At 35.3% G+C, this 12,001-nt stretch overlaps 1 protein-coding gene across 1 annotated transcript in view; it reads right to left on the reverse strand.

Annotated features, from left to right (window-relative positions):
- Positions 1-3,297: 3,297 nt before the first annotated feature.
- Positions 3,298-12,001, reverse strand: part of LOC107584924 (plexin A3-like) — a 47,275-nt gene continuing 38,571 nt past the window's right edge. Inside the window, exon 3 of the mRNA XM_016271692.1 lies at positions 3,298-3,360. Within this exon, the coding sequence (XP_016127178.1) occupies positions 3,298-3,360 (63 nt within the window). The remainder of the gene's footprint in view (positions 3,361-12,001) is intronic.

Consider the following 12,001-nt stretch of genomic DNA (forward strand, 5'->3'; position numbering starts at 1 on the left):
CACTCCCACTCGTATTTGTAAATATTAAGCTGCAAAATGATTCATATTTAAAAATGAATTCTGCGTGTCTCTGTGATAATGAATGGCGCAGATGCGCTGTTTTGTTTACCACTCGTACTGAAACGCTCGTGACGCTTGCGGTGATTTCAGCATCTGCTGTCTCACTAATGAGGACATAAATACATGAACAACATCTGCAGAACTGCTCTGAGAGTCACTTCATGACCATCTGACCATTTCATCTGAGTAAAACTATCCTCATATCATACACACACAGAAATCTAAAAGGTATTCACGGCAACCTGTCAAAATAAAAGTTCGGTTTAACTTGAGGGCATTGGCAGAAATATATTACTATTGTTGAGTAGAATGTACGTAACAGACTGCTACTACTACTACTAAAATTATTAAAACCTTATTTTTAAGGAATAAGCATTCAATATTTATTCAATGTTTTAATTGTAATATTAAATGACCTTTATTTTCCCCCAAAAAATTGTGTTTAATTTTCATTACTTAAAAGATAGATTAAATGAATGTGTTATGCCTTAAAACAAAATGTAAATACACAACACAGAATTTCTGAGCAGAAAAATCATAAGCTTTCAAATAATTAGACATGCTAAAACAGAATTTGGTTACAATAAAACATAAGGTTGGAAAAATAAAACATTTCATAGGGCCCTAAACATGTAATATTTGTTAAACTTTTAATAAATTGATGTTAAATTGTTCAAGTTTCATTATTTTAATTAATTAGACATGCTTTTTGATTAATAACATGTAACTTAACCAGTAAAAAGGAGTCCAGAAAAAAAAAGAAAACGGATCACCCCCCAAAGCCGTAAACCCAGGGGAAACACTGAGAGCAGTGAGAGATTTTCTCACTGTTGTTTGATTAATATGAATGGCAGACAGGACAAATATTGGACAGCTTCCCCTTTAAGGCCGAAGTCCGGATCCAATATACTGTTATATACAGTGGGGCAAAAAAGTATTTAGTCAGCCACCAATTGTGCAAGTTCTCCCACTTAAAAAGATGAGAGAGGCCTGTAATTTTCATCATAGATGACGCATATAAGTGTGTTTGTGTAATCGTTCAAAGCCAATAAAGCGGCAAAAAATGTGTGCTCCTCTCACACAGAAACAGAGACGGCGCACGCATATAGCTCTGTTGTTTGAAATCGGTTGCTTTAAAACTGCAGTGCTTAAAAACGCGTGTCCATGCTACAGATGTAGTCCCTTGTTTAGGAACGAGCTCCTCGTTTTGTCTTGGCTGGTCGTTCTCCACCTGGTTCTGTCTCCGATTCACGCCCCATGGTGGCGTGTAAAGATCGCAGTCATCCAAATGATGAAAAAGTAGGCTATTACTGTAAACAATGTATTTTGCGACACCACGAAATAAACGATAGAGCATAATACAAAACAATAGACTTTTTATTACGTCCATCCGATATATATCGTCATATCGCACAGCCCTAGTAGGGGGCGCTGTTACAGATATAGTACAGCACTTCAGGATCCCAAAATTATTTTTTTATGTAATAGTTAAAGCAGATGTAACATTCACCCCACTCCCATCCCCACCACACTTTAGGACAAAGACTCCCCCCAAAAAAAAGGTGAATATGGTCGAAAATGCTGGCGGTGACTGGCAAGCTAAAAATAATACTTGGGCAAAGAGTTGAGAGGTAAAGTTGACGCCGGCGCTGCGCTGACAAACACAAGAGGCAGTGTGTCGGGTTGCCACCACAGCCATTAAACCACGACAAAAGAGGGTGAAGATTGTCCCCGTGCACTTGTGCACACAAAATATGGTCAGCTCAGATAAAAGCCCACCAGTAGATTGTACTGGGGCCAGTGCCAGCTAAAGCTAGACAGTAAACAATAGGTTAGAATCTCAGCACAACAGAATGGGAATAACAACTCGGCTGTTTTGATTAAGTACAACTTGAGTATGTCTGTAAAAGTCATTAAGAGTCTGAACAGGCGCCAAAGGAGAAGCGAAGATGCAGAAAATTTCCGTTGCACCCATGTGCTAAAATATGTCTACTCACGTTAAACATACACTTTGTGTTTAGCTGGTGGGGGATACAAAACACCTATTGTTACGACCTGACTTGAGGGACGCTCGGATATATGGTGCTGCTGTTCATAGACATGCTATTGAAAACAGGCACAATTCATTTACAAATCCATCTAGGGAGACAATCGCGATGGCATCCGTCACTTCCTGGCACCGCCGATGCTAAACATCTCGGAAAGCGCAAGAGCACAGCTAGGAGAGTAATTAATTATCTTTCGGGGGAAGGAAGCTATTGTCACTCAACACGGATTTCAATATAGCCACAAACAAGGCAGAGCCACCAAATACAGCTGGCAAGATGAGCACGGTCGCATCTGGAGAAAATAACCGTGCATGACTGACTGATTCTGTTTATTCATTTCTTTCCAATTTTGGATGGATGAAATCTTGCTCACTCAAAGTCCTTGAGAAAGTCAAAATCCGGCAGCCTCCCAATTGGTATATTTTTGATAATGGGTTGTACTTAAAACATATCTAAACAACAGTATTTCAAAATCACATACAATTACACAATTTTCAATTGAATTAACTGCAAATAAAAAGAAAAAAGAAAAGGTTTAGTTAAAAAAAAAAAAAAAAAAGGAAAAAAAAAGCCCATTAAAATTCAGACAGCATACACTTCCTCAGATTTTTGAATGCACAAATTAAATAAATGAAAAAAAAAAGAAAAAAAAAAAAGTTTAGTTAAAAAAAAAAAAAAAAAAGGAAAAAAAAAGCCCATTCAAATTCAGACAGCATACACTTCCTCAGATTTTTGAATGCAAATTTCAGAAAAAAGGCTTTGTGATTATCTTTGATAATTAGGTATTATAATGAAGATTGTAGGTTAAATTTAAAAAGTACTTGATTAAAATGCTATGGCAGAAATAATCTACATTTGGTCTGTCAATCATACAATTTTCATAAGCTGAAAATCTTATCTACCTCATGTTGCTCACAATTCTTACAGTATGTATGATTTATATATAAGAAAATCACACATACGGTAAGAATATATATACACACTGACAGAGATAGAGAGACAGAGAGCTAGCTAGATAGATAGATGACATTTGAACGTCAATGTTTAAAACCAAAAATAAACACATCTACACATTTCTCTAAAATCTTCTATAAAACTTTGCTAGAGGTTCATACTTGCAGGGCAAACAAGACCAAGTTTATTAAGCAGGTTTTATGCGAGTGCTATTAACGAAGGCAAAGGAAAAGACTCAGCCTTTGTGTGCCCTGTCACTCGGATACTCTATTGAGAAGCTTTTCCTGCCTTCCAATTCCTGCGAGACAACACAGCGAACAATGTCCCGTAATCATAGAATTAGAGTGCAATACAAGACATAATGCCTCAAAGTGTTAACAAGTCTGCATCGTTTGACAGAGTAATTTTCCAGTTCTCTCTCTCATAAGATTATCAAAAGCAATCAATTTCCCTGCAAGGATGTATTTCCCTGCAAGGATGTATTTTTTTTCATTTCTCAGTCTGTAATTCTCTCAGATAGCTTAATGTGGTGAAAGAGGGTGGTGCTGGGACATAAATTATTTGCTTGTGGTTTTGACAGAGAGACTTTAAATAGATATTTAAAGATGACTCAAGAGCTGCTGAAATTCTAGGGCCTCTCTCTGAAAAAATGTAAAGTTGTATAACAATATATGTTCTAATTACATATACTTAGAAAAATGACTATATCATCATCATACAGTTATATAATGATGATATAGTATAAGCTTCTTTTCAGCACTGGTCCAATTTGCTGAAATTGGAAACAAATACACTACTAGTGAAAAAAAAATCTTGAATTTCTTCACATAACTGAACATTGGACACTAGCCTTTACTTAATTTTGTTCCAATTAAATTAGTGCACTCTTTTTCTATGCAAGGACGTGAACAAATAGTTATCCATTACATAACTTACATTATAGTGCCCAAACTCACATTTGAATTTTTTTAAATAAAACAATGTAATGTAAATATATTAGTGCTGTCAAATGATTAATCGCGATTAATCGCATCCAAAATAAAAGTTTTTATTTACATAATATATTCATGTGTACTGTGTATATTTATTATGTAGATATAAATACACACACATGCATCTATATATTTAAAAAGATATGTTTTGTTTATATATAAAATATTTATATATAATATAAATTATATATGAATATATATATATATATATATACACACACACACACACACACGTAAATATTTAAAAAATATATACATGTATGTTTGTGTATTTATATATACACATAATAAATATATACAGTACACACACATATATTCTATAAACAAAAACTTTTATTTTGGATGCGATTAATCGTTTGACAGCACTAATATATATAAAAAGCAAAAAATACAAATATTTTGCAATATTTATTTAGTAAATTCTAAAGTTTTTAATTATAATAATTATAAGTTGTTTTTTTAAGTACTCAATGCTCAATTATCTTTTAAAAGTAAATATCATCAGATATTTATTTTCCTTTTTAAATTTACTGATTACTCTGATTTAATAATTAATAATTATTTGTACAATAAATATCCACAATGTTTATCATTTTACAGTCCTAATTTAAAAGTCTATAAGAAATAACATTTGCAAATTATTGCAATTGCAACATGGCACATTTCTGGGTAAAAAAAGGATAATCAGTTAGAGGAAAAACAACAGAACGAGACTTAATTTTATCTGTCAGGAATTGATTGGATTATGCAAACCAGATTTTACAATTATTGGTGGAGAACTACTGCCTTGTTGCAACACCACCAGCAGCCATTGGTTGAAATTAACTGGCCTTGGTGATGTCACCCTAAAAGGTCACCCTAAAAAACCGATATTTTTCCTGATATTTAAGCATTTTACAATAATCGGATATCGGTTTTGTAATATCGGATTCACCGATAAAAACCGCCATCTTGTGGATGTTTTGAGAATTGCGCTCAGGATCGCCATTGCAGCACGGCGTCTGAGGGGAGAGGAGACAACAACAACGGCGTGCACAGGTACTTGATTTACTGTAGTTAGTAAACTTTATTTAACAAAACAGCCATTAATGCACAAGTTAGATGTATTACATAAATGCCTGATATGTAGTTTATGCAGCTTGGCTCGAAGAAATAGAGACAAACTCACGGAGTCACGTAAAATAATCCGTCAAGTCCTGTCCCAATAAAGACATAACTTTGCATTAATTAAATAATACAGCCATGAATGAGCGCATGTTGGAAATAAAAACGCAAAATTTACTTCTCTCTCTGTTGTATATTTGCTCATCATTAGTCTCGTGAAGCCGCTTTCATACTGCTGTTCACTACCGGGTTGATGCTAAGGAAATGCTCCAGCACGGCCACCGCATGTAACTTTTAACAAGATTCACTTGTTTAAAACACCCTAAATTGTACATTTACTATATAATCATTATTTAGCTAATAAACATCTAAATAAATACATCTCTATGGAAACTAATTTATATTTTGCTTATTGCTAATATTAGTGTTGCTGCTGATGCCTTAAAATGTTTTTTATTGTAATAATAAGATTCAATTTAACATAAAAGACTGGTAATTTTCAAAAAATATATATATATTTTTTTTAAGATGACAGAGGAGGAAAAACCAAAGTGAAGTATGGACTTACTTCACTCAGTCATTTATTTACTTTATAACAGTAAATAAATATCGGTTCTGCATATCGGTTATCGGGCACATAAACACGCAAATAATTGGTATCGGTTATAAAATATCAATATCGGTCGACTATTTAAAACTGTTAGACTAGGAAACACATTAACTATTAACTAAGAATAAGTTCCCTCAATAAGCTCCTAATTTGCTTCCTATTATTAATTAGTATGGTAGTCGTTACATTTAGGTGTTGGGTATGGTTAAGGGATCTAGAATATGGTCATGCAAAATAAGGCATTAATGTGCGCTTTATAAGTGCTATAATAAACAACCAATATGCTAGTAATATGCATGCTAATAAGCAACTAGTTAATAGTGAGATCTGGTCCTTAAAATAAAGCGTTACCAAACTGTTAAAATAACTTGCACTAATGTGCACAATGACATCACATATCATGACATTATTATTATGTATTATTATTATGTTCAATTAAAGGCATCAGTTGCAGTGATCTAACAGCCGCTACAGATAAGCAAGACAAACCCACAGTTTCCACCGCCTCCCTCCATCTCAATCTCTCTCTCTTCTCACTCCTGCCTCTTCCTGGAGAAATGACCTAGTTCCAGGTGCCAGGCTCTGACACGCAGTGCGAAAAATATCCACTTTCGCTCCCTCCCGCCACCGCCACCGCGCTCCTCAGATACGAGTCCCACAGTTCTTCAGCTCTGACATCAAACATCAGGCTGGAGCGCTTCTCTCAGACCTCAAACCCATCTCACGCTCTCGGATAAAACTGAGGGTAATATTCAGGATCTGGAATCCAGAGCACATTTTACCTCTGAAAAGCCGTCAAGTCTGGCTGCAGCTGTGACTAATGCATTTGGAAGCTGAAAATTTGATACAAAGAATACAGAATTAAATATTTCCAGCAAACCCATTTACGATATTCATATCTGCACCTCTGAAAGGGAAAGGGCCTCTGTCGGAATCGACGTGAAATGCGACACGGCGACTCACTTTGTTTTTGGCGGCGGGTGATTTAGCGGATTGTTTTCTCTGGGCTTGATAAAACATATTTACATCGGAGCGTTCTCCTGTTTGCTGTTCAAATAAAGCTTCTGCCGTGGTCATCCAAGACGGAATTGGATGAGGCTGCTGTCGAACGGGGGCAGAGCGGAGTGACGCGTCTTTCCGCCATCTGTCTCTTCCAGTTATTTTACGGCCTCAGATTTGATCCCCTGAGTTGGCCCAAGCTAATTACATTGGACAAACCATATCCATATCTAAATACTCACAGCGGATTGCTTTCCATTATTGGCATGCCAGACAGGCAGAAAAGCTTCTATCAACACCGAGGGAAAGGGAAAAGGATTTCAAACCTGGACATGTGGATGCCGGAAAGGCCCAACTGCTGTCGTCCTGACATGAGACACACAGTAGACCTGTTAAATGTCAAACGTCTGACTGTATATAAACAGCTCCCAAACCTTTTGACCAATGCTTTTCCATGATTTTGGATAACTGGATAAAGATTTCAAAAAGAGCTGTGTAGAACTTAAAAATATAAGTTTACTAGAGGAATTATATGTTATAAAAATAATTTATTCATCTAAAAAAAATGTACATTATAATACAAAAATTATTTTGTATCAAATTAATACAAACACATATAATATATATATATATAATAAAATAAATGTAGCAAATAAAATAAATATACTACTAAAATCTAAAAAATAATATAATATTATACATAATATAATTATAATGATATACAAACACAATTATATTAAATAATATGAACAATGAAGAATTAATGCAAACACTTATAACACATAAATACAAATATTATATAATAAATAATACCATGTTATTATATAATATTAAAATAATGATATAATATGACATTAACACAATATATATATATACACACACATATATATATATATATATATATACATAATTTTACAAATTAAATAAAATCTATAATATTCTTTATATTTATTACATATGTGCTTAAATTATTAATGCTGTGAAGCACAAAAATAACTCATACATGTGAACAACAAAACATATACAGCATTATAGATGATTAATTAAATGATTAAACCTGATAAATATTAATGTTCAAAACAAAAATCCCTCACATTTCCAGGTCTTCTATGACCCCCTCTAAAAAGAACTAGATTTAACTCTTAGGATTTTAAAAAATCCTGCGCAACAACAGGACAACAAAGAACATCTGTGAAGCCAAAAACCACAAACCAGCAGATGGACGCGCAACCTGTGTAAACAAAAACACAACAACCTGCGACTTCTGTTCGTTCAAGATTAGGGTTGCAAAAAGGTGGAAAATGTCCAGAAAATTTAGGAAATATTGCAGAAATTTGGGAAACTTTCCAGGATTATTTTTGGAATATTCCATGGATTTTTTGGAAAGTTTCTGGAAATTTACCGGAAAGTTTCCACCCCTTTGCAACCCTATTCAAGATCACGGATCGCAACACGTCGTTCAGAAACAAAAACCCATCCAGCAACTGTTTTTAAAGAGTTCTTCATCCAGCACTGAACATTTGCTCCAATATTTCAGCAGGTATGTGCTTCAGCGTTTTGTGGCCTCAGAAACAGATGGGAAGTGAATGGAGCTAGTGACGGAGAGAATAAAAGAAGTGTGTGTGATCGTACCACGCAGGTCATCCACAGAGCTCGCCTTTATTAAATAACTCATCTCTAATCATGAGACAAGACGCCTATTTGTACGGGGAGTTTTTTTGGAGACCCCTTTCCACTTATCTGTTTAGCAGGACAGACAGTGCATTCAGCCGTCTGCAAACTAGCACTATCTTAAATCAGACGGCTTGTTTGTAAGAGACATTTGCTCTCAGTCTGGCTGACGCTAGCGTGCCAAAACCACAACAGCCACTGGGTAACCTTATAGCGTGTCTAGCATGCTGCAAAGCTGAATTCATAAGCAGCGGGTGCATATTCCGATCCGCACTTAACAAAATAACATTACCGTTCAACATCAGAGTCCTTTCGCCACCAAATATGGATTTAAATCTATATGGTGACACGCTACAGGGTTTATTAGTCGTTTTAATGCATCTGTACTCAGACGGAAGGGTCGTTTCCTCCTGGGCAGCGGCTGTGCAATAAATGGCAGAGGATGCGTGTAGCTCGAGGAGGAGAAACAAATGGCAAATCTTATGGCTCATTTTAAGCACGCAACTCCAAGGTTAGCGGTGGCACGGAGGTGAGGCCAGGCGGAAATAGAGAGATGACGGAATGGGAACTGAATGATAAAAAGTGTCGAGCTGCTAGCAGGCATACTGAAACACGAAAAATGACTAGCTCAATAATTGGCGTCCTAAATAATTAGGCAGGTTTTGGGTTCATCTGGACCCTAACAGGACCTATAATGTTTACATAAGACATATTCATGGAACAGAATTATATTTATTTACTTGATGCAGCATCTCAAAAAGATGCAACACAGGAGCCAAAGACATGCCTGCTCTGACATTGCAGTGCTTTAAAGGGGATAGGTTTAAAAACATAATTTTACCATGCAAATGGTCCAAAAGCTAAAGCACAAGATCTCATTATGTTAGAAAGTAATACACAATAATGTTTATATAATTATACTGTATAATAATATTTATTCACTGCGGTTTTTTTGTGTGATTTCTTTAAAAAGATTTAATATTTATTCAACAAAGACACATTAAATTGATCAAAAGTGACATTTTTAAGTTTTATTTTTATTTAAACACTGAAGACTGGAGTAATGATGCTGAAAGTTCAGTTTTGCATCATAGGAATAAATTACAATAATTGTTATATTATATTTGATTACTTTATAAATTACAATTAAATGATTTTAAAATATATTAAAATAAAAAACAGATATTTTAAATTGCATTCATTTTTACTGGTTTTACTGTATTTTTGACAAATAAATGTATTAGAGACTTATTTCAATAAAAAAAATAAATAAATAAATAAAATAACTTCTGACCCCAAACTTGAACAGTATAGCCTATTTTTGCAATTTTGTAAATAATGTTTATATCTAACATTATTTGTATTGTATCTTTAACTGAAGTGGCACATAATGTGAAGCTATTTCCACATTTACTCAACACAACTCGTTCTCTGGTTAACAGCTCTTTGCTTTGTGTAGATCCAGTTCAAAAAAAAAATAATCAAATCAAATACCTTTGATTTGTAACACATTTACTGGTTTACCCATAACAGGCATTGCCACAGGGTTATTTAATATCTAAACCAATTTTTGCTGAATTTCCATCATAGTGACACACACTGTTACCGTGATACAAAATGACTCACAGCATGAAATAAGATTTTGTTCATACCGCCCATTTGTAGTCGACACAGTTCCTGAATCACAGTAAGTCGGGCACTCGCCCAGGGCCTTTAAGACACATGGCCCCAGACAGGTGCTTAAGAGCTGCCCTCCTAAACACCTAGCTTCCATGTAAGAGATGCGTCTGTCTTGACCTTTAATGAAATGATCAAGCCTCCCATTAAATTATGACACGAGGCGCGAGATAAGAGCTGCGTCTGCGCAGCAGGTGGCCCCGGCCGGCCTAATCCTACAACACTACACATATAAGCGCTGGTGTTCATTAGCTTGTACCTGAGGTAAAGTGATTACTGCCAGTGTGTGGACATACACCGCCAAATGATGCTGACAGCGTCCAGCAGCTGAACGCAGCGGTACTGGGTCATTCCTGTTCAGCAGCACCTGATGATGTCCGCTTCAGGACAATGATGTCAGTGAAGAACTAAAGAATTTAGTTAAAGGGTTTTTACCAAACATCAACAGAAAGGAAAGTGATATTGAGGACCCAGAAAAAAAAAACTTTCATTGTTGTGAAAAATCTAATTCTTTATTTTAAAAACAATGTTATTTTTTATTATTTATATACTATTATAGTATTTATTAATATTTTAATTAGCTTTATTTTTATATTTTCAGTTTTTCTAATTTAGCTTTTGTTATTTTTATTAATATTTTTATTTAGCTTAATTTTTTACTTCAGTTTAGTTTTAGTAATTTTAGTATTTTTTACTTTATTATTATATTACTATTATTAAGTTTATATAATAATAATAAATCACACTAAACTATTCTTCTACCAAACAGGCTTTCTACAGTTACCAAACGATGGCAAGTGTGCAGAAATCTGTCATCTTATAGCTTATAGGATTGATGACAGCTCACTCAGGGCCGGTCTAAGGTAAGACACCAGTCCAGTCTGTGTTGAAACGCTACTGCCAATCAAACTATCGTGGGAGGGGCCTGTCTGTGTGATGTCACACAGACAGGCATCTGAGATCGGCTCGATTTGAGAAAGGGGAAATGATTTAACGAGATAAAAAAAACAAAAAAACACTGGATTTTCTTCATTATAGGGTGGTTGTGTACACACACACTGCCAACACACATTTCAGTTCAAACTATTTGTAAAAGGTCATGTAGCATCCGATGATCCCTTTAAAACACAGTCTTAACATAGTGACTATGTTTATGCAACTGGCTCAGATCTTAAAGGGATAGTTCACCCAAAATTGAAAATTAGTGCATTACTGCCACCTATCTCTCAAATGAACCATTGACACTCCTAATTGAGATTGTAGATAGAGTGTCAATGGTCTATTTGAGAGATAGGTGGCGGTAATGCACTTATAAGTCTGTGATCTGCCGTAAAGCAAGACGACGATGTGTCACGCACCGGCTGAAGAAGACGCGAACGCGCTCAGGACATTTCGGACATTGCAGTAAATCAGAGGTAAAAAAAACGATATAAATACTGTTCAGTTTCTTGCACAGACCAATCGTTTCATGTCTTTACACATCAATGTATCGTCACGAGCCGCAGGGTTTTATTTGGTTTTGTTTGTGTATGTTTTTTTTTACTTTCAAAGCCGTGATTCCCATTCACTTCCATTACATGACTGACAGACTGCAACTGTTTGAGTTAAAAATCTTTGTTTGTGTTCTACTGAAGAAACAAAGTCACCTACATCTTGGATGCCCTGGGGGTAAGAACTATTCTTCTACCAAACAGGCTTTCTACAGTTACCAAACGATGGCAAGTGTGCAGAAATCTGTCATCTTATAGCTTATAGGATTGATGACAGCTCACTCAGGGCCGGTCTAAGGTAAGACACCAGTCCAGTCTGTGTTGAAACGCTACTGCCAATCAAACTATCGTGGGAGGGGCCTGTTTTTGTGACGTCACACAGACAGGCATCTGAGA

The sequence above is a fragment of the Sinocyclocheilus grahami genome, unplaced genomic scaffold, assembly GCF_001515645.1.
Source record: "Sinocyclocheilus grahami isolate Dianchi unplaced genomic scaffold, SAMN03320097.WGS_v1.1 scaffold64.1, whole genome shotgun sequence".
NCBI classification, from domain to species: domain Eukaryota; kingdom Metazoa; phylum Chordata; class Actinopteri; order Cypriniformes; family Cyprinidae; genus Sinocyclocheilus; species Sinocyclocheilus grahami.